General features: G+C 38.1%; 1 protein-coding gene across 1 annotated transcript in view; it reads right to left on the bottom strand.

The window, feature by feature from the left end:
- Positions 1–23,026, bottom strand: part of vstm2b (V-set and transmembrane domain containing 2B) — a 29,068-nt gene extending 6,042 nt beyond the window's left edge. Inside the window, exons 1-4 of the mRNA XM_068710674.1 lie at positions 22,387–23,026; positions 21,725–21,912; positions 20,827–20,856; positions 19,751–20,189 (exon numbers count right to left, since the gene is read on the bottom strand). Coding sequence (XP_068566775.1) covers positions 19,751–20,189; positions 20,827–20,856; positions 21,725–21,912; positions 22,387–22,459 — 730 coding nt within the window. The 5' untranslated portion in view covers positions 22,460–23,026. The remainder of the gene's footprint in view (positions 1–19,750; positions 20,190–20,826; positions 20,857–21,724; positions 21,913–22,386) is intronic.
- Positions 23,027–25,613: the final 2,587 nt, after the last annotated feature.

Below are 25,613 nucleotides of genomic sequence, written 5' to 3'. Positions count from 1 at the left end.
GAAGAATGTAACCTCCTTTCCTCTGAGTGTCACGTGAAGCGACGTCTGTTTCTGATGACGGCTGATCACATCTGGATCAGCTATCCATCGGATCAACAGCTGGAGAGACCTTATTGTACTGATACTAATGTAGACACAGTTATTATCACTGTACTGATACTAATAAAGACAGTTATTATAACTGTAGTGATACTAATAAAGACACAGTTATTATCACTGTAATGATACTAATAAAGACACAGTTATTATCATTGTACTGAAACTAATAAAGACACAGTTATAATCACTGTACTGATACTAATAAAGACACAGTTATTATCATTGTACTGATACTAATAAAGACAGTTATTATCACTGTACTGATACTAATAAAGACACAGTTATTATAACTGTACTGATACTAATAAAGACACAGTTATCATCATTGTACTGATACTAATAAAAACACAGTTATTATCACTGTAATGATACTAATAAAGACACAGTGATCATCATTGTACTGACAAGAATAAAGACACAGTTATTATCACTGTAATGATACTAATAAAGACACAGTGATCATCATTGTACTGACACGAATAAAGACACAGTTATTATCACTGTAATGATACTAATAAAGACACAGTTATAATCACTGTACTGATACTAATAAAGACACAGTTATTATCATTGTACTGATACTAATAAAGACACAGTTAATATCATTGTACTGATAATAATAAAGACAGTTATTATCACTGTACTGATACTAATAAAGACACAGTGATCATCATTGTACTGACACGAATAAAGACACAGTTATTATCACTGTAATGATACTAATAAAGACACAGTTATAATCACTGTACTGATACTAATAAAGACACAGTTATTATCATTGTACTGATACTAATAAAGACACAGTTAATATCATTGTACTGATAATAATAAAGACAGTTATTATCACTGTACTGATACTAATAAAGACACAGTTATTATCACTGTACTGATACTAACAAAAACAGTTATTATAACTGTACTAATACTAATAAAGACACAGTTATAATCACTGTACTGATACTAATAAAGACACAGTTATTATCATTGTACTGATACTAATAAAGACACAGTTATAATCACTGTACTGATACTAATAAAGACAGTTATTATCACTGTACTGATACTAATAAAGACAAAGTTATCACTGTACTGATACTAATAAAGACACAGTTATTATCACTGTACTGAAACTAATAAAGACACAGTTATTATCACTGTACTGATACTAATAAAGACACAGTTATAATCACTGTACTAATACTAATAAAGACACAGTTATTATCATTGTACTGATACTAATACAGACAGTTATTATAACTGTAATGATACTAATAAAGACACAGTTATTATCAGTACTGATACTAATAAAGACAGTTATAATCACTGTACTGATACTAATAAAGACAGTTATTATCACTGTACTGATACTAATAAAGACACAGTTATCACTGTACTGATACTAATAAAGACACAGTTATTATCACTGTACTGATACTAATACAGACACAGTTATAATCACTGTACTGATACTACTAAAGACAGTTATTATAACTGTACTAATACTAATAAAAACACAGTTAGTATCACTGTACTGATACTAATAAAGACAGTTATCATCACTGTACTAATACTAATAAAGACACAGTTATCATCACTGTACTGATACTAATAAAGACAGTTATTATAACTGTACTGATACTAATAAAGGAAGTTATCATCACTGTACTGATACTAATAAAGACAGTTATTATCAATGTACTAATACTAATAAAGACACAGTAATAATCACTGTACTGATACTAATACGGACACAGTTATCATCACTGTACTAATACGAATAAAGACACAGTTATCATCACTGTACTGATACTAATAAAGACAGTTATTATCACTGTACTGATACTAATAAAGACACAGTTATTATCATTGTACTGATACTAATAAAGACAGTTATCATCACTGTACTAATACTAATAACGACACAGTTATAATCACTGTACTAATACTAATAAAGACAGTTATTATAACTGTAGTAATACTAATAAAAACACAGTTATTATCACTGTACTGATACTAATAAAGACAGTTATTATCACTGTACTGATACTAATAAAGACAGTTATTATCATTGTACTGATACTAATAAAGACACAGTTATCATCACTGTACTGATACTAATAAAAACACAGTTATTATCACTGTACTGATACTAATAAAGACAGTTATTATCACTGTACTGATACTAATAAAGACATTTATTATCACTGTACTGATACTAATAAAGACACAGTTATAATCACTGTACTGATACTAATAAAGACACAGTTATCATCACTGTACTGGTACTAATAAAGACACAGTTATTATCACTGTACTGATACTAATACAGACAGTTATTATCACTGTACTGATACTAATAAAGACACAGTTATTATCACTGTACTGATACTAATACAGACACAGTTATAATCACTGTACTGATACTAATAACGACAGTTATTATCACTGTACTGATACTAATACAGACACAGTTATAATCACTGTACTGATACTAATAAAGACACAGTTATCATCACTGTACTAATACTAATAAAGACAGTTATTATCACTGTACTGATACTAATAAAGACACAGTTATTATCACTGTACTTCTACTAATAAAGACACAGTTATCATCACTGTACTGATACTAATAACGACAGTTATTATCACTGTACTGATACTAATACAGACACAGTTATAATCACTGTACTGATACTAATAAAGACACAGTTATCATCACTGTACTAATACTAATAAAGACAGTTATTATCACTGTACTGATACTAATAAAGACACAGTTATTATCACTGTACTTCTACTAATAAAGACACAGTTATCATCACTGTACTGATACTAATAAAGACAGTTATTATAACTGTACTGACACTAATAAGGGAAGTTATCATCACTGTACTGATACTAATAAAGACAGTTATTATCAATGTACTAATACTAATAAAGACACAGTAATAATCACTGTACTGATACTAATACGGACACAGTTATCATCACTGTACTAATACGAATAAAGACACAATTATCATCACTGTACTGATACTAATAAAGACAGTTATTATCACTGTACTGATACTAATAAAGACACAGTTATTATCATTGTACTGATACTAATAAAGACAGTTATCATCACTGTACTAATACTAATAAAGACACAGTTATAATCACTGTACTGATACTAATAAAGACAGTTATCATCACTGTACTAATACTAATAAAGACAGTTATTATAACTGTAGTAATACTAATAAAAACACAGTTATTATCACTGTACTGATACTAATAAAGACAGTTATTATCACTGTACTGATACTAATAAAGACAGTTATTATCATTGTACTGATACTAATAAAGACACAGTTATCATCACTGTACTGATACTAATAAAAACACAGTTATTATCACTGTACTGATACTAATAAAGACAGTTATTATCACTGTACTGATACTAATAAAGACACAGTTAATATCATTGTACTGATAATAATAAAGACAGTTATTATCACTGTACTGATACTAATACAGACACAGTTATAATCACTGTACTGATACTACTAAAGACAGTTATTATAACTGTACTAATACTAATAAAAACACAGTTAGTATCACTGTACTGATACTAATAAAGACAGTTATCATCACTGTACTAATACTAATAAAGACACAGTTATCATCACTGTACTGATACTAATAAAGACAGTTATTATAACTGTACTGATACTAATAAAGGAAGTTATCATCACTGTACTGATACTAATAAAGACAGTTATTATCAATGTACTAATACTAATAAAGACACAGTAATAATCACTGTACTGATACTAATACGGACACAGTTATCATCACTGTACTAATACGAATAAAGACACAGTTATCATCACTGTACTGATACTAATAAAGACAGTTATTATCACTGTACTGATACTAATAAAGACACAGTTATTATCATTGTACTGATACTAATAAAGACAGTTATCATCACTGTACTAATACTAATAACGACACAGTTATAATCACTGTACTAATACTAATAAAGACAGTTATTATAACTGTAGTAATACTAATAAAAACACAGTTATTATCACTGTACTGATACTAATAAAGACAGTTATTATCACTGTACTGATACTAATAAAGACAGTTATTATCACTGTACTGATACTAATAAAGACACAGTTATCATCACTGTACTGATACTAATAAAAACACAGTTATTATCACTGTACTGATACTAATAAAGACAGTTATTATCACTGTACTGATACTAATAAAGACATTTATTATCACTGTACTGATACTAATAAAGACACAGTTATAATCACTGTACTGATACTAATAAAGACACAGTTATCATCACTGTACTGGTACTAATAAAGACACAGTTATTATCACTGTACTGATACTAATACAGACAGTTATTATCACTGTACTGATACTAATAAAGACACAGTTATTATCACTGTACTGATACTAATACAGACACAGTTATAATCACTGTACTGATACTAATAAAGACACAGTTATCATCACTGTACTAATACTAATAAAGACAGTTATTATCACTGTACTGATACTAATAAAGACACAGTTATTATCACTGTACTTCTACTAATAAAGACACAGTTATCATCACTGTACTGATACTAATAACGACAGTTATTATCACTGTACTGATACTAATACAGACACAGTTATAATCACTGTACTGATACTAATAAAGACACAGTTATCATCACTGTACTAATACTAATAAAGACAGTTATTATCACTGTACTGATACTAATAAAGACACAGTTATTATCACTGTACTTCTACTAATAAAGACACAGTTATCATCACTGTACTGATACTAATAAAGACAGTTATTTTAACTGTACTGACACTAATAAGGGAAGTTATCATCACTGTACTGATACTAATAAAGACAGTTATTATCAATGTACTAATACTCATAAAGACACAGTAATAATCACTGTACTGATACTAATACGGACACAGTTATCATCACTGTACTAATACGAATAAAGACACAATTATCATCACTGTACTGATACTAATAAAGACAGTTATTATCACTGTACTGATACTAATAAAGACACAGTTATTATCATTGTACTGATACTAATAAAGACACAGTTATAATCACTGTACTGATACTAATAAAGACAGTTATCATCACTGTACTAATACTAATAAAGACAGTTATTATAACTGTAGTAATACTAATAAAAACACAGTTATTATCACTGTACTGATACTAATAAAGACAGTTATTATCACTGTACTGATACTAATAAAGACAGTTATTATCATTGTACTGATACTAATAAAGACACAGTTATCATCACTGTACTGATACTAATAAAAACACAGTTATTATCACTGTACTGATACTAATAAAGACAGTTATTATCACTGTACTGATACTAATAAAGACATTTATTATCATTGTACTGATACTAATAAAGACACAGTTATAATCACTGTACTGATACTAATAAAGACACAGTTATCATCACTGTACTGGTACTAATAAAGACACAGTTATTATCACTGTACTGATACTAATACAGACAGTTATTATCACTGTACTGATACTAATAAAGACACAGTTATTATCACTGTACTGATACTAATACAGACACAGTTATAATCACTGTACTGATACTAATAACGACAGTTATTATCACTGTACTGATACTAATACAGACACAGTTATAATCACTGCACTCATACTAATAAAGACAGAGTTATCATCACTGTACTGATACTAATAAAGACAGTTATTATCACTGTACTGATACTAATAAAGACACAGTTATTATCACTGTACTTCTACGAATAAAGACACAGTTATTATCACTGTACTGATACTAATACAGACACAGTTATAATCACTGTACTGATACTAATAAAGACAGTTATTATCAATGTACTGATACTAATAAAGACAGTTATTATCTTTGTACTGATACTAATAAAGACGCAGTTATCATCACTGTACTGATACTAATAAAGACACAGTTATTATCACTGTACTGATACTAATAAAGACACAGTTATTATCACTGTACTGATACTAATAAAGACAGTTATTATCACTGTACTGATACTAATACAGACACAGTTATAATCACTGTACTGATACTAATAACGACAGTTATTATCACTGTACTGATACTAATACAGACACAGTTATAATCACTGTACTGATACTAATAAAGACACAGTTATCATCACTGTACTAATACTAATAAAGACAGTTATTATCACTGTACTGATACTAATAAAGACACAGTTATTATCACTGTACTTCTACTAATAAAGACACAGTTATCATCACTGTACTGATACTAATAACGACAGTTATTATCACTGTACTGATACTAATACAGACACAGTTATAATCACTGTACTGATACTAATAAAGACACAGTTATCATCACTGTACTAATACTAATAAAGACAGTTATTATCACTGTACTGATACTAATAAAGACACAGTTATTATCACTGTACTTCTACTAATAAAGACACAGTTATCATCACTGTACTGATACTAATAAAGACAGTTATTATAACTGTACTGACACTAATAAGGGAAGTTATCATCACTGTACTGATACTAATAAAGACAGTTATTATCAATGTACTAATACTCATAAAGACACAGTAATAATCACTGTACTGATACTAATACGGACACAGTTATCATCACTGTACTAATACGAATAAAGACACAATTATCATCACTGTACTGATACTAATAAAGACAGTTATTATCACTGTACTGATACTAATAAAGACACAGTTATTATCATTGTACTGATACTAATAAAGACAGTTATCATCACTGTACTAATACTAATAAAGACACAGTTATAATCACTGTACTGATACTAATAAAGACAGTTATCATCACTGTACTAATACTAATAAAGACAGTTATTATAACTGTAGTAATACTAATAAAAACACAGTTATTATCACTGTACTGATACTAATAAAGACAGTTATTATCACTGTACTGATACTAATAAAGACAGTTATTATCATTGTACTGATACTAATAAAGACAGTTATCATCACTGTACTGATACTAATAAAAACACAGTTATTATCACTGTACTGATACTAATAAAGACAGTTATTATCACTGTACTGATACTAATAAAGACACAGTTAATATCATTGTACTGATAATAATAAAGACAGTTATTATCACTGTACTGATACTAATACAGACACAGTTATAATCACTGTACTGATACTACTAAAGACAGTTATTATAACTGTACTAATACTAATAAAAACACAGTTAGTATCACTGTACTGATACTAATAAAGACAGTTATCATCACTGTACTAATACTAATAAAGACACAGTTATCATCACTGTACTGATACTAATAAAGACAGTTATTATAACTGTACTGATACTAATAAAGGAAGTTATCATCACTGTACTGATACTAATAAAGACAGTTATTATCAATGTACTAATACTAATAAAGACACAGTAATAATCACTGTACTGATACTAATACGGACACAGTTATCATCACTGTACTAATAATAATAAAGACAGTTATTATCACTGTACTGATACTAATACAGACACAGTTATAATCACTGTACTGATACTACTAAAGACAGTTATTATAACTGTACTAATACTAATAAAAACACAGTTAGTATCACTGTACTGATACTAATAAAGACAGTTATCATCACTGTACTAATACTAATAAAGACACAGTTATCATCACTGTACTGATACTAATAAAGACAGTTATTATAACTGTACTGATACTAATAAAGGAAGTTATCATCACTGTACTGATACTAATAAAGACAGTTATTATCAATGTACTAATACTAATAAAGACACAGTAATAATCACTGTACTGATACTAATACGGACACAGTTATCATCACTGTACTAATACGAATAAAGACAGTTATCATCACTGTACTGATACTAATAAAGACAGTTATTATCACTGTACTGATACTAATAAAGACACAGTTATTATCATTGTACTGATACTAATAAAGACAGTTATCATCACTGTACTAATACTAATAACGACACAGTTATAATCACTGTACTAATACTAATAAAGACAGTTATTATAACTGTAGTAATACTAATAAAAACACAGTTATTATCACTGTACTGATACTAATAAAGACAGTTATTATCACTGTACTGATACTAATAAAGACAGTTATTATCATTGTACTGATAATAATAAAGACACAGTTATCATCACTGTACTGATACTAATAAAAACACAGTTATTATCACTGTACTGATACTAATAAAGACAGTTATTATCACTGTACTGATACTAATAAAGACATTTATTATCACTGTACTGATACTAATAAAGACACAGGTATAATCACTGTACTGATACTAATAAAGACACAGTTATCATCACTGTACTGGTACTAATAAAGACACAGTTATTATCACTGTACTGATACTAATACAGACAGTTATTATCACTGTACTGATACTAATAAAGACACAGTTATTATCACTGTACTGATACTAATACAGACACAGTTATAATCACTGTACTGATACTAATAACGACAGTTATTATCACTGTACTGATACTAATACAGACACAGTTATAATCACTGTACTGATACTAATAAAGACACAGTTATCATCACTGTACTAATACTAATAAAGACAGTTATTATCACTGTACTGATACTAATAAAGACACAGTTATTATCACTGTACTTCTACTAATAAAGACACAGTTATCATCACTGTACTGATACTAATAACGACAGTTATTATCACTGTACTGATACTAATACAGACACAGTTATAATCACTGTACTGATACTAATAAAGACACAGTTATCATCACTGTACTAATACTAATAAAGACAGTTATTATCACTGTACTGATACTAATAAAGACACAGTTATTATCACTGTACTGATACTAATAAAGACACAGTTATCATCACTGTACTGATACTAATAAAGACAGTTATTATAACTGTACTGACACTAATAAGGGAAGTTATCATCACTGTACTGATACTAATAAAGACAGTTATTATCAATGTACTAATACTAATAAAGACACAGTAATAATCACTGTACTGATACTAATACGGACACAGTTATCATCACTGTACTAATACGAATAAAGACACAATTATCATCACTGTACTGATACTAATAAAGACAGTTATTATCACTGTACTGATACTAATAAAGACACAGTTATTATCATTGTACTGATACTAATAAAGACAGTTATCATCACTGTACTAATACTAATAAAGACACAGTTATAATCACTGTACTGATACTAATAAAGACAGTTATCATCACTGTACTAATACTAATAAAGACAGTTATTATAACTGTAGTAATACTAATAAAAACACAGTTATTATCACTGTACTGATACTAATAAAGACAGTTATTATCACTGTACTGATACTAATAAAGACAGTTATTATCATTGTACTGATACTAATAAAGACACAGTTATCATCACTGTACTGATACTAATAAAAACACAGTTATTATCACTGTACTGATACTAATAAAGACAGTTATTATCACTGTACTGATACTAATAAAGACATTTATTATCATTGTACTGATACTAATAAAGACACAGTTATAATCACTGTACTGATACTAATAAAGACACAGTTATCATCACTGTACTGGTACTAATAAAGACACAGTTATTATCACTGTACTGATACTAATACAGACAGTTATTATCACTGTACTGATACTAATAAAGACACAGTTATTATCACTGTACTGATACTAATAAAGACGCAGTTATCATCACTGTACTGATACTAATAAAGACACAGTTATTATCACTGTACTGATACTAATAAAGACACAGTTATTATCACTGTACTGATACTAATAAAGACACAGTTATTATCACTGTACTGATACTAATAAAGACACCGTAATTATCACTGTACTGATACTAATAAAGACACAGTTATTATCACTGTACTGATACTAATAAAGACACAGTTATCATCACTGTACTAATACTAATAAAGACACAGTTATTATCACTTTACTAATACAGACAGTTATTATCACTGTACTAATACTAATAAAGACACAGTTATTATCACTGTATTGATACTAATAAAGACACAGTTATCATCACTGCACTAATACTAATAAAGACACAGTTATTCTCACTGTATTGATACTAATAAAGACAGTTATTATCACTGTACTGATACTAATAAAGACAGTTATTATCACTGTACTGATACTAATGAAGACAGAGTTGTTATCATTGTACTGATACTAATAATGACAGTTATAATCACTGTACTGATACTAATAAAGACAGTTATTATCACTGTATTGATACTAATAAAGACACAGTTATCATAACTGTACTGATACTCATAAAGACAGTTATTATCACTGTACTGATACTAATAAAGACAGTTATTATCACTGTACTGATACTAATAAAGACACAGTTATTATCACTGTACCGATACTAATAAAGACAGTTATTATCACTGTACTAATACTCATAAAGACAGTTATTATCACTGCCAGTAGAGGTGTTTTCTCTCTGTAGCCGGTTACCGCAAACTGCATTGAGTATTTATATACTCAGACTGTGGTATTTATTCTTATATATTTATACTGTGGTATTTATATTTATATGTTCTGTTGGTTATAAGTGCAGGACAGATTTTTACCAGCGGAATGCGTTTGTCTTATTTATTCATTATTTACGCCTCAATTTACTGATATTCTGATCGTCACGTCATTATTAAATAACCCAGAATATGATAATGTATTTCTTTGTATTGGAACGTATGTATTAGGCTAAATGTTTGGGGGAAAATTTGAATAATGGAACTCGTATAAAACGCGAGGCTCAGGAATGATCAGCCTCACGTTACTGAATGGAAATGACAGACATCATTGTATCCATAATAAAAGTTGTACCAGATCATAAAAAGACAAATCTTTCTAAAAAATGAATAAAGTGTATTATGATTCTTTTATTGTTTGAACTTTTAACTAACACATTTTACCAGATGGTGAATCAGAAAACAAATCAGATGTAAATACGTGAGAGTGATACACTGATCTGTCTTCACTCCGGTGAAACTTCAGTGATGTTGAGGAAAATCAGATCAGTCCATCAGCTGCAGCGTCCACTCACATGACTGATGAACAGTGAGGGGGCGTGTCGGCCGTTAAAACGGAGCAGAACAAGGAGCAAGGATAGAGGACATATCTAACAGGAGACGTGGGATGTACCCTCTCTCTTGCTCTCACACATGCTCCATTACTCTCTCTCTCTCTCTCTCTCTCTCTCTCTCTCTCTCTCTCTCTCTCTCTGAGCTCATCGTATAGAAGCCCGTCACCACAGCACCTCTGATTGAGGATATCTGGGATTCAGTCTGTGAAGCTACTGTTACTACTCCGCTCAACATTTTTAAATAAGCGATGGTTTGCTTTTAACTACAAACCCACAAGTACCCGTCAGCAGACTGCAGTTCTACAGAGCGTGTTGTCTTTCAGCTCACTGTGTTACTGCTTGCTTCAGTCTCAGCGCTCTCATCGTGTTGTTGATCAGTTAAAGACTAGCTGAAGAACACAGTGAAGCATTTAGCAGCTAAAGAGTTTATCAGTGACGGTGACTAAGGAAGGCCACCAGACCTCAGAGGAAAAGGAGAATATGACACCCGACAGCTTATCTGTCCCCTCCCCCACCACCCTCCCTCCCATGTTAATTGTTTCTGCCACTCAGTCAGATGACATTGCAGAAATGTGTCAGAAGCCTGCGTTTTTTCTTCTCTCTCACGCCATAGGCTGTTATTAGTGAGGATAAGGCAGCAGAGCCGAGAGCGAGCACGAAGTAATCTTTCAATTTTGCCAATCTTCTTAACCTTCAGCTGTTGTCAAATACTTAAAGCAGACCAACTTTGAGGAAACAGAGGTGAAAAAAGCTGCCCAGGATGGATTCCTTCAGGTTCTTCTGTCAATAGCAGAGAGTCAGAACAGCTTAAACTGTGTTTGATAAGAGACAGTAGCAGGACTGATGACAGTCCACTCAAGGACTCACATGTGAAGACATCAGCTCCACCACTGCACTATTAATCAGATAGTTAGACAGCCTTCTACATCCAGATCTGCACTGAAGTCAAATCCATTTCATGTAATATTCCTTTAAATCAGGAATAACTCATGGAACGTTTCCATGGTGCAAACATCAGATATCAAGAGAAGAACACAGTGATGCAACAAAAATAAACCTTGATCATCATGAGACAAATACCACTGTGTTACAATATTCATTTTCAATATTTATGTAACTTTGAGTTAAAAAAGAGACAATGGGTCAGGCAGTAGTGGCTCAGTTCATATGTAGGGACTTGGCTTGGGAACCGGAGGGTATCTGGTTCAAGTAGGTTCACCTCCAGTGCACTGCCAATGTGCCCTTGAGCAAGGCACCAGACTCCTAACTGCTCGGGGCGCTGTGATGCAGCGGCCCCATAATACTGACATCGCTCCACATGTTAAATAAAACACTTATTATTATCATTTACAGCCAAAGTTGTGCTGTGAAACAATGATGAGCACGTTGTGTGAGTTTCCTCACAGCAAGAAAGGGCGACTGTGTTTCTTCCAAACGTCCAAAGTTAGTTCAACTTAGGGCTGCCCCCTAAACGTCCCAGCTAGAGGCCTCAACAGTGCAACTGTAGAGACAGCAACAGCACGGCAGGCTGTAAGCTTAACAAAGCTGGTTTTCACCTAACTAACCGTGCTGGAGGTAGGTGATGGTGATGGACATGGAAGGCGCGGGACTCGTGTCTGTTGGCTGCTCTAATGACAGCTCAGTGCGAGTGAAGCTGGCTACACTACTTTTGCACACTGGTACAACCTCTACTGCTGATCAAGCTGCAGTACATGTAGTTGAGCAAAGAGGAGAACACAGGACCATTGTCTTCAAGATCCCAGAAAGTAATGAGCCACTGCACTTCACTCTGAATTCACCATCACTGTCTGATCAACACAAAGTGAGGCTGCATCGTACCCCTTGAGTACAACAAAGAATATAACTCCACAGGCATGAATACACAACCAAGCCAGTTGGCTGAGTCAATCCATTTCATATGTCGAGTCAGCATTGTCCCCTCGGTACGATACGGGTTTCATCACCGTCATAGCGTTCGGCCTCTACATGGACTTTACGTTACCGTCTTTCCTGTAGTAAACACTTTGGTTAAGAGCACACAGGTTTTGGTAACAGGTCAGAGGCGCTGCTGTCAGCCCTCAGCAGATCATTTTCACTGTCGACACACCAAATCTCTTGGCTTCAGCCGCTTGGTGCTGCTTGTGTCTTTTGTACGGTACTTGTCCAACAGCGTATATGCTGCGTATCTTCAAACTCTGTCTTCATGTGGGTGAAGATGGAAAAGGTTATGTCAGCTTTGGGTGTCTTCAAAGATGTCAATTCTTTTGATTGTAATGTAAATCACATTTTGGCTGCGGTGAAAGAGGTGAAAATAAAAATCCAGATTGATCAGCAACACAGTTGACTGACAACTTAAAACAACAGGCGCAGGCTCCTCCTCCATGTACGTCTAAACCTCATTTTCATTCTTATTTGGATCAAATAAACAAATATTGGTTCTTTTTTAAGATACGTTCCCTTGTATTGTCACTTGAGTGAAAATTGGTGGAGTAATGTTTTGAGGCGAGTATCTCTTTTCATTTTGTATCGTTGCGATAACATACTGTGTCCGCAAAACCCCCAAAATACTGTGAACTAGCTTTTAGGTCGTATCGGCCACCTCTACCGCTCTGATAGATCAAACGCTGCAGAAATGCAGCTGGTACGATGTCATACAGGCCATCACTGTGGCTTCATTTGATTTCTTTCTTTGTGTGAACAGAATTAAGATTTGGAGTATTTGAAACAGAAATCCACCACTCACTCCTGAAATAATAGATTACGGTCACTTTCTATTGTCTTGACTCCTCAGCCTGGTAACAGAGGGAATGTGAGCACTCCAGTTAATATCAGCACTGGAACTGCTTTGAAATGGTTACAACAGCCAGAGGCACTACTCAATCAGGCTTGACAGTCCAACGACGAAGGTCAAGCTTCTGTGAGCTTCATGTGCTGCATCAGTAATCATCAGAAAACAACAGATGTACTTCATGTTAGGGACAGTGGACACCTGGCTTCACCACTACTTTGTTAATTGGTTGTTTTGGGGCTTAGAGATACAGAAGGATGAAATCAGTGTTCACTAAAAGCAGGTGTGGATTTACTACGCCTGCTTTCAATTCAATTACATTTTTAAATTGTCCAAATAATATTCGTTGACAGTCCTGCCAATGGATGTCCTGCTGTGGCTCAGAGGCACTTTAATCCCCAGGTCCTCCAGTCCATGTCGATGTGCCCTTGGGCAAGACACTTTACCCAAAATTGCTCCCGAGGCTATGCCCTAGGCATATGAATGCGTGTGAATATGAATTAGTTTAGTCCTGATGTGATGACAGGTAAAGGTACAAAAACAAATGCATGTATGCGTTTGGCCTGAGCATTGGTTTGTCTGCAGGGTGGGCCTGCCTCTCCTGCACGTCATACAACTTAACGGACCATTTCTGTGGTGGGATGCTGTATAACGGCGTTATCAGACCTGCGGAGACGTCTGAAGTCACGTGTGAAAACGTGTGTTGACCACATTTATGGAAAACTTTTATGTGTAAGTGTTCATTTAAAGTAAATTTGATGTGTGTGAGAGAGAGATAGAGCAAGACCTGCAGCGTTGTAACCAAGTCTGAAAAATAAAACTTCTAAAACTTTCCACGAAAAGTGTCTGTCTGAGTTCATAGAGGAAGATTTTAGAGAAGATCTTAAGTCTCAAGCACGTTATTAAAGACTACTTTATTACTCTGTCGTATTTTTTTAACCAAGCAACCAATCTACTTCCTGTTTACACCCGCATGCCCAGTGTACGAGAAGAGTCACGTAATATTCGTTGTTTTAAAACGTATTAGTTTACAGGGATGTCTGCGAGCCTCATGGGGGAGGACATCGACAGCAAGAAAGACTGTATCACAGACTACATCACCTTCTTCGTGAACACCACCGTCCCCACCCAAAGAGTGCGGTGTTTCCCAAACAATCACCCTTGGATTACCAGTGACCTGACGCCTGCTTCTCCCTCCCTCACAATTCCAGACCTCGCTCCTCCCCTGCCCAGAGGAGGTGGAGTACAGGGACCTGGTGACCAGTTTTGCTGAGTGGTGCAGAGAAACCACATGCTCCTGAACATGACCAAAACCAAAGAGATGGTCATAGACTTCAGGAGAACAAGGACTGCTCTTGATCCCATCATCATTCTGCGAGAGGAGGTGGAGTTGGTAGAAAAGTACAAGTACCTTGGAGTCCCCTTGACAGCAGACTGGACTCTACTTCCTCCCAAAGGACCAAAAACCAATACAAACACCCTCACACCTTTCATCCTCTTTAAATGGTCTAATTCAGAACGTTGAATGTCTAGATGAACAGTAAAGTCCTCTCATTATTGAGCCATTAGTCTCTTAGTCTAGCTATTAGTCGATGAGTATTGTCTTATTGGTAAGTATTGTATTGCACATCATTGTTCAACGTCTTTGCTTTGCTGCAGTAATGGTACGGTTTCCCACTGGGATTAATGAAGTGCAATGCTTCGAGCAGATGCAGCTGTCTGAAAAGAGCACTGGTATTGATTAAACTAAACACTACACCATTTCCAACTGCCTGCAATCACAGAAGGAGAGGAGCACACATTACCTCTACTCAAGTGTAGAAAACCTTGTCACGTTGAATTGAGCAACAGGTTCCCTAGTTGCCCACGCTGCTGTCTCAAGTGACATCAAGTCTTTGCAGGTATTAGAAGAGGCAGATATGCATTAAAGGCATTTTGAGCTGTATCGAGATGGACCAAGAAAGATGGTTTCATGTTCCTCACTCACTGCGGACCCTTGTCTCTGTTATTGAGATGGACATTTTGTCGTGAGTGACCTTCTTGTCCTCTGTGCAACCCCTACCTCCTCCCACCAATCACTGGGACAAGAAACATTCATTAGTCTCACAATTCATATGGGAGAGGAGGCGACCTCGGCTCAAGAGTTCTGCCGTGCAGCGCCACAAATCTGATGGGTCTCTTTCTGTTCCAGATTCTAAACTCTCCGTCTGGTCAGTGCTTCATCCCCTCTCAACATGGTTCAACCCTAACTCATCAGTCTCTTCCGGTCCGTGGAGGAGAGGCTGGAAGGGCTGGTATTGGTTTACTGGCTCGTCCTGTTGTATGGAATCCATTGTATGGAATAGACTATAGAACATAATGGTGGAACGCTCCAGGAACACTGACCATCAGCAGATCCACATAATGAAGGCTATTCCCTCCCCACAATGTGACCTCTGCCCTGTTGGACACGCTGCACCTCATTACTGAATGTGTAGGGAATGTAGCACTGTGGCGGATTTTAAGAGTCCATGTTCACCCACAGCCATGCTTTTGAGTGATTTCCAGTTATCATACCCTGGAAGCCGTTTAGGGTTAGCAGGCCTGACCGCAGCTAAGAAGATGCTCCAGACTAACCTTCTCTGGTAGCACCAGCGCATGATTTCATCACAGCTTTTTTTTGTAAAGCATGATATTCATCAGTCGTGGAAGGCTAGTTAAGAACTACTGTACTTAATGCTACTTTCTACTCCATTTCAGAGGGAAATGTTGTCTACTTCATTATATTTATTGATAATGAGGATATAAAATACAATGCATTGAAAAACAGTAAATGAAACCACCCAACAGTATGAATAAAAATAGCTCTATTGCAGCCAGCTACAAACGTAAAATGCATCTTACATGTTAGCGCATCAATAATAATAATATAATATACAAGAATGTTGTAGGAGCCGCATTTAAGTTCATGTCTATGAATTGTAATTACTGATCTTTTTCTTTATCTGTGTTGAAAGCAAGTGTGCCCCGCCCACAGGTGAGGAGGACAGTCTATAAGATGGAGGTTATGACGCAGAGAGGTGGAGAGCAGGTGATGGAGAATACAGGCGTGGACCTCGGCCTGTGACAGCGTCGGCTGATTGAAAGGCATCAGAAACGCTGCAGCAGAAACCCAAAGACATTAAAACAACGGCATCTTATGTTCCTATGTTTGTTTATGTTGCAATGAATGCAAAGCAACAGTGAACCATCAGGTCCTTCTGGATTCTCTTTGAGGAAAGGCTGCGAGTCTGACGTGAGGCACCCGAACTCTACGTAGTGGTAAAAACTATACAGGACAGGAAATATAGGGCTTAACCGGGGAACAACCGCATTTAGGAGTTCTGCCTGTACAAATGTAATCCCTCAACAGCCCCATTGGCTGCATAGTAAGTACTTTTACTTTATATGTTTAGTACATTTTCTTGATTATTTACGTACATCATTTTAATGAAGTAAGGTTTTTAATGTGTTTTTTTGTGTAATTGTGTAATTTGTAAGTGAGTAAATGATACCAGTACTTCTTCCAGTACTGGTGTTATCTCCATCCCCAGATGTTGTCTTTGAATTGGTTTCTTTATGATCTTCTTTTGTTTGTCAAACAGGGCACAATGTTGTGAGACCACGTGGATCTATCCATCAATATCCATATTGTTGTGTGATGGTATGTATTGATCACATGAGCAAAAGTCATTACTGTTTGGTTGGCTTGTTTTTATCAGCATGGGTGAACTACACTGAACTAAAAAACTACATTGGGTGTGGATCGGCTCATAGACACAGATGGTTCACATTGTATAAATAACACACAAGATATTCGCTTTGGTTTGAAAAGACCTCAAGCCTACAACCCTCAGTATCTCACGCAGCAGTCTCCTCCCCTTCCTCCGGTCATTTAGCAGCGTTACTGTCGCTGCATCCTGTGCTTAGACGGTGGTGATTAGCTAAGGGAAAGACAATCGAGCCATTCCCGCCCTGTGCTACGATGACAATGTGTGGAGCCAGACCCACCGTCAGCTCGGTCCGTTCATGAGAGAGAAGTAGTTTGTGTGCACATAATGAATCTATTGTCCCAACATACAGACCCACTTACATTTCTAATACATGCAGCAGCAGCATCAGTGCAGATGAAAGTGCACTTCCCTTTTCTGGTGAGAAGCCTTTTGAATGACTCATCAAAGCTGCGACAACAGTGGAGCGACACTCTTCTGAAAGGAGACAGCAGACTGCAGCAGAAAGGGTATCACCTCTAGAACCTCTGACAAGCCCTCTCATGTAGCAACATGATGCCAGCACATGGCAGGAGGCGTTAACGCTGGAGTCTTCCACAAGAACGTAGAGCGTTTACGTGTCGTACAGTCCACAGGGCCGAGCGACTGCTCTCTGCATCAGCGGCCTCACAAGCCTCCACTAGACTTCGATGAGTTTTAATTATTCACGAGTGCGCTTCATCGAACAGAACTGGGGCAGGGAGAAGAGCTAAGACGAGGTAGATTACAAATCCCCACTCCCCTTCCTCCATCTTTGCCCGTGCCATCTGCCAAGCGGCTGGCAGAGGGAGTCATAACTAGGTGTTGCGTGTTCATGCGCACGCGACCGAAAATGACGACGTGATTTAAAGAGATTTGAAAAGTGTGACGGAGCTTCACCAGGATCACGTGTGTGTAGATGACGAGGAAGGCCGAGCTGGGCGATCACACGGATGAGAGGACACACACATATAACACAGAAATACTCATATTGAGCGGTTTCCACCAAATCTGAATATCTTATGATAAGTGATACTATAACAAGCTCACATATGCTGCACACAAGCTGAACCATGTAGATATAATAAGTGTCAGAACAAGACTGAAATATGAATCCAAATGTTTTAAAGCCTAAAATTGCAAGAGGTGCAATATTTGTTCAGAAAAAACATTCTTCTGACTTCAGAAGTGTGGTTCTGCAGAGACGTCCCGGCCGACAGCTCTCACTCTACGGACTCAAGTCAAAGTCTCTGTTTCGTTCAGATTCACAAAAGAATCACACCATAATCAATGCAAAATATGTTTCAATGACAATGAGAGTAATGATGCAATTCCATTTTTTTCTTCAAATCGTTCAGCGTAACTTACAAAATATGGACACAAAACAGCTAATATTGCAGGTAACTTACACGTCCTTCTATACCAGATCTCCTGTTTCTAAAGATGGACCAATCAAAGACAGCTCAGAGAATTATAAGTAACTACAGAGAAATTACATGAATGATGTTACTTTCTAAGAGTGCGGTGTTCAATACGACAGGAAATTAGGCAGAATCTCGACTTGTCAAGTATATATCACACCTCGAAATATAGTGTCAGGTGGAATTGATAAAAAGTGCATCTCGGACTGAAACGCCCCCCATGACAACACACAGATGAAGGCTCCTTATCAGAGAGAAACTGACTTAAACTGATAACACCTGGAGCCAGATGCAGACCAGCACAGCAGCCACACAGTCTGCTGAGCGTGTCTGTAAATCTCCGTGGTTCCTCCCTTCTCCCAACACTAGGGGTCACTGTGGCTCTGTTTCACATCCACCCTCCCTCCAACGCTCACTCACCAGCTCCAAGCTGCTGCCGGAGGATGGCTGCGTTCCCTGGCGGCGGCGAGGCCGACGACTTGGCCACCAAGGTGGTGGTGGACGAGATGGACGGGAGGAGGCCGGGCTGGGCCTGCTGAGGCACCCGGTGCTTCCCCTGCCCTGACCTCTGACCTCCTGCCAGCCCCTGGCCGGGCTCCGAGGTGGCCCTCCCTGCTCCGCCCCCTCCCAGCCCCGTGTTGGTATTCCTCAGGGGCCAGCGGTTCTGGATGTGCGACACAGCCTCCTCGGCCACCATGCCGTCACCCAGCGCGACATGCAGCACCGCGTGAACCGTAAACTCCTGAGTCTCGTCGGCCCACAGGTCGGACACGCGGCACTCGTACACCCCCTCTTCTTCCTTCTTCACCTTGGACAGGCTGAGGCGGTGGGAGATGGCGTTGCCCTGAACACGCACAGTCTGGAACCGAGAGAGAGGGAAACGCTGAACCGTGGCAGATGGGAATGCTTGAACAATAGTTTCAGCATGCATTAATCATCAACTTAATAAGGCACCAAAAACACCTGACCCTGTATTTGCTTCTCAGCAGACCTACACACTACATCTCATGGAGCCTCAGTTATCCCTAACAAGGGCTCACATGGTATCAGAGCACAGCCTGCCACAGTGGGTTTACCATCAACATGAGATCAAACTGAAGAGTAGGTGAGTAGTGGTCACAGACTAATCCATCAGTTGAATTACATAACGTGTGTAAACACGCATACAAATGATCTCTTGGACTGTCATTGAGCAGTCAGGATTAGAAGCTTGTTTCCCATTAAACGAGAACACAAAAGAGTAAGATGGTTCTGGTTCAGTCAAACATCCAGTCAGTCAAGTCACTTTCATGGAGGCGTGGCATCATGGTCAGACACAAAAAAGAGGCGCATCACTCCACCTTCTAAATCCCATCACACACTACCATGTCAGGCTGGTGTTGTCTTTCTCTGGAGACACGCGATCGTCTGTCAGTGTCCTCACTTTACCACTGACAGTCTTCTGAGTAGTGTTATGAATAATAACTGCTACTCAACACAGGAGAGTGGACACTTACACTTATTTTTGTGGCTTCCCTTGGAACCACCTGAAAAAAGAAAGCATTGTTAATCACATGTAGAAAACGTGTATGTTATATACAGTATATATATATATATATATATATATATATATATATATATATATATATATGACTAAATACATGCACATTACTGGCAACAGTACCACAAGATTGTTATTTCATTTGGTGGTGAGAGCAAACGGCATGAGCAGAGCTGGTTGCGTACATTCCTCAAAGACGCCATTGATAACCTCTCCTCTCTCTCACGCTCGCTTTTCTTTTCTCCTCTGCTCGTCTTTTTTCACCCCGCTGCATGTTTTAATGTGCTTAAACCGCAGAGGAAATGCTGCAGATGTGATTGCCCCTGACTCCTCAGACGGCTGAAAAAGACTGATTTGTCATGCTGGAGGGAAAAGTAATTCCCACCGCGTCCCGTTTTATGCAGCGGACCTGAGAGGAATGAAATGGTGTTGATAACCAACAAGTGCCCTTTCAGAGTCAGGGTGACATCGCCCTCGTCCTGAGCATTAACAGCTGACAACAGCAAGTTTTAAACACTGCTGGTTCTTTAGAAACGTAGAAAAATGGAACAAACTGCAGATCAAAGAAACTGTCTGCATCAGGCTCCTCCATGAAGACTTCACGGAGATCAGGCTCCTGTGGATTTGCATATATATTTCCACACATATATGCAAAGTGTACAAATGTTGATCTCTGGCAGATTTACAGGTTAGAAGAGACATATATTCAGCCGCTGTGGAAGACGAGAGCTGAACAGATGTCGGGGTTCAGGAGTGCAGATAGTACTGGCAGATGTGGACTAACACACACGTTTGGACCTAAGGTATGTCGGATGAACTAACGGCGTTTGGGTCTGCGTCAGTGTTGCAGTTACCTTGGCTCGGTTGGCCGGGGCACTGATCTGCAGCTCATGGGGCAGCTCTTTAGGCACGTCCTCCTTCAGGTACCACCACTGGATCTCCAGAGACATGGGCGCTGGGCTGACAGCCTTGAAGGCGCAGGGCATCTCCACATCCTCTCCCTCCCCCACACTCACATCTTTAGGGACTTCAGTAAATGCCGCTTTGGTTTCATGGAGGCGAATGTGGAGAGAAGCAAGACACCAGAAGCACAGATCAGTGAGTGTGTAAAAAGCTCCTTTCATAAGCCTAAAAACCTCCCCGAGCTCGGCCTGTTGATGGCCACCCACCCTCCTGTCGAGCTCTAGCTCCTACACTCCATTCACTGTGATTTATAGAACGCAATGGTTTTATCAGAGAACTGTGACCTACAATCTGCCTCAGGCTTTATTTCATCAAATAATCCTTCTCATGATGCTGTGATGTGGGCACAGCTGGGCCATTCTGTGTTGCCTTTTTCATGATTCACTGATTTATTGTCACAATTCTCCAACTATTCCAAAACTGTACAGAAATGTGTCAGGCATGTTTAATTCTGCAGACAGCTGGCATGTATTCTAAACTATAGCTCTTCAAAAGCCTCAGTCTATTGTGAAACATGTATTTCATTCCCCGCGTGCCTCCCATCTTCACTTACCATCCGCACAAATCATAAAGGGCGAGTTGAGAACTAAGTAATAGAGGAGGCTGTATAGTCCCGATTTATCCATGTCACAGTGAGGCTCGTCACACTCAGCGCGGACATGAGACGGTCATGGACCTGGATGCGGTGCGTCCTGTTAACTGATACTCAAATAACTCCAGAGATGGGCACAGAAGCAGAAGAAGAAGAAGAAGAACAACAACAACAACAAGAAGCACGCTCCAGACCCGCAGCATCAGCCGGGCAACGATCCGAAGGTGAGCTCGGGCATCATTAGACCCGCATGTCTGCGCTGGAACAACAAGAAGTGGACTTCTCCAAATCTCACTGCAAATCAATCAGGTGAGTATGTGAATCCGTCAGTGGACGCGGCGGCTCCTTTATTCCCCACTGAGCGTCGCCTGGAAGAACAGCGCGAACTTCCCGGTCAGCGGCAGAAACCTGCTCTTCATCATCATCATCATCATCACCACCATCACCCCGCTCCCCCGGTGAAGGAAAGCTCTCGTGGGCTCCGCTCCAATACTCATCACATGACCGACCCTCTGTGGCGATGGCTGCTGGGGAGAGCCACGCGTTTGTCCTTTGTCCGTGTTTGCGGTTCTCCTCTCTCGTCTGGCAGCTGTCACCGACCTGGAGCCTCACCGCGGGTTGGTGTGCTGCGCGAGCGCATCGCGAGGACGCGCGATCAACAGAGGTCTCGCTCTCTCTCTCTCTCTCTCTCTCTCTCTCTCTGTCTCTCTCTGTCTTTGTCTCTCTCTCTCTCTCTCTCTCTCTCTCTCTCTCTGTCTCTCTCTGTCTCTCTCTCTCTCTCTCTCTCTCTCTCTCTCTCTCTCTCTCTCTCTCTCTCTCTGTCTCTCTCTCTGTCTCTCTCTGTCTTTGTCTCTCTCTCTCTCTGTCTCTGTCTCTCTGTCTCTGTCTCTCTCTCTCTCTCTCTCTCTGTCTCTCTCTGTCTGTCTCTCTCTCTCTCTATCTGTCTTTGTCTCTCTCTCTCTCTCTCTCTCTCTCTCTCTCTCTCTCTCTCTCTCTCTCTCTCTCTTACTGGCTTCTGAATAATAGAAGCAGTGTTTTTCCTCTTTCATTTCTGAAAACATGCACCACACCCTCAGTAAGTGACTTATTGGAGGTCTATCTGTCAGGGCTTACCTTTAGGGCATCGATATAATCTATAGGTTAGAGCCGTCACACACAGACAGTCCCAGAGGCTTAACTCTCATCCAAATCCACGTCTGAATCAAATGCTGCTCTGACAAAACCACTCAGAGAGAAGGCATTTCACAATTAAAGCCCTTCAGAATCTCATTCACGAGACAATTTGTCTAACTTCAAATATGATTTTAGAGGAAACGGTGCATTGTTACGAAATCATTTCACCTCAGGTTGATAGCAGACCATACAGCTCAGTCACTGTGTGTTGTGTCATGTTCAAGGACTCTTGTCTTACATCTGCACTAAAGACAATCTCACCAGATCTCAGGACCCTAACCCTGAAGGCCTTTAACACTTCATTCTGAAGGAACAAACTGAACACAGGTTTTGATTGAATGCACAGATCACTGTACCTGCAGACTTCTGAACAATAACACTGGGCTGTTAAGGTGCCGTCTGCTTTCCTGCCAGCCGTCACGTCAACAGTAATCATTATACAAGTGGAGCTAGACAGAGATTAGTTTGCTTGAGAGGAATATGAGAATAAACCAGGTCATATCCTGTGTGGAATTCACTGAAGGTTGAGATAGGCCTCAAATCCAAAGACCAACAGTTTGTTATGGAAACCACCCTCTCCACCTCTGCTGGATAAGTGAATAAATCCACCATGTCTGCCTGCACTCTGTGACCCGTTTCTGTTGCATTCATCTAGTCTCAACTCTTTCCACTACAGGTTCCCAGTTGACACTGGCCAATGTTTACTTTCACAAACACTATTATCATTTTGCTGGTTTACAAAGACTATGACATCAATGCAGATCATTAGAAAACTCTGTGACAGAAAGGTGCATCCTTGACTCATGTAAAAGTGCCAGATAGGGAGCAATGCTGTCTGACTCTGTGGCTCTGTGCTTCAAACCATTGTTAGTCTTTAGTTGGATCTTGGCTGTGAGTCCAGAGCCGTACCCAAAAGATTCAAGCATTTGCCTCTAGACTTGATGTTCAACCCGGTCAAAAGCCTTTTCTTAATCTATGGAAATCAGACCAATTTCATTGAACTAGAGAAGCCCAAAATGTCCCAAATTAAAAGACATTTTTTGCCGACCAGGTACGTAATCGGCTTTGTCAACATGAAGGACATGCTCCATCATGTTGGCCTCCACAGGAACTTTGGGCCTTAGCAGAAAGTCTGTACTGTGCACTCAACACCAAAGAGCAAGCTAGAGGGAACGTCCATTTAAGGGATGTTCTAGAAGTGAGAGTGGACCAGAGCTTCTGGGGCACAAAAACCCAGCGGGTCAGATGGAGCTGACTTTTTACTTTTGAGAACTTTAATATTTTATCTTTTTCTTGGGTTTGCAGCTCTGCTACGTCTCTCTCCGGAGCCTTCACAGATCCAGTCCTGTCTAGTAGCATTGTGAGTGTAATGCAGCCACAACCGTTTCATACTACCTTCCCCTGACACACCATTGTTGCAGAGAGCTGGACTGAAAACATGATGAGTGAGAAGGGCCTGAAACATGTTTGCATTCTTAGAAATGAAGCACCATAGTGAGATAATACATTGATAATCCAACTGGATGTTGAACAACTTTGACTGAATTCATTTGGTGTTTGAAACAATAGTGAGCAGTCTTTAGAGTGACCCAGGAGTTTTGACACCGGCTTTGATGACAGAACCTCCACATATCACACACGGTTCCTCTCCTGAGCTGCATCTTCAGTGCAGTTTGAATCTCCATCAGTACGTCCAGGAAAGCTAATCTCCAATTCTCCAACACAGCACTAATGAAAAGTTGAACCCTTTGATTTCCTCTGAAACACAGGAAATAGGTCAACGTCTTTTTAAACAAAGTTGCATCACCACTGTTGCTTTCATGGCTTCACCTCTCCCAGTGCGCTTCATTATTAAATTCATTATTATTATTAAATGTGAGTCTTTAAGAAACATCACATTTAGCTTCTTAACTTCAAAAAGACTGAAATGTAACGTTCATTTAACATTCTCTCTGGCACCATTAATATTTACAGAGACCATCTTGATATTGAATGTCGAGCTGCACCTTTAACGG

Source organism: Cebidichthys violaceus, unplaced genomic scaffold (assembly GCF_023349555.1).
Source record: "Cebidichthys violaceus isolate CVI_PGR_0920_01 unplaced genomic scaffold, fCebVio1.0.p SCAF_16, whole genome shotgun sequence".
Lineage (NCBI taxonomy): Eukaryota > Metazoa > Chordata > Actinopteri > Perciformes > Stichaeidae > Cebidichthys > Cebidichthys violaceus.
The sequence above is the reverse complement of the archived record's forward strand: the minus strand, read 5'-3'. Positions and strand labels throughout refer to the sequence as shown.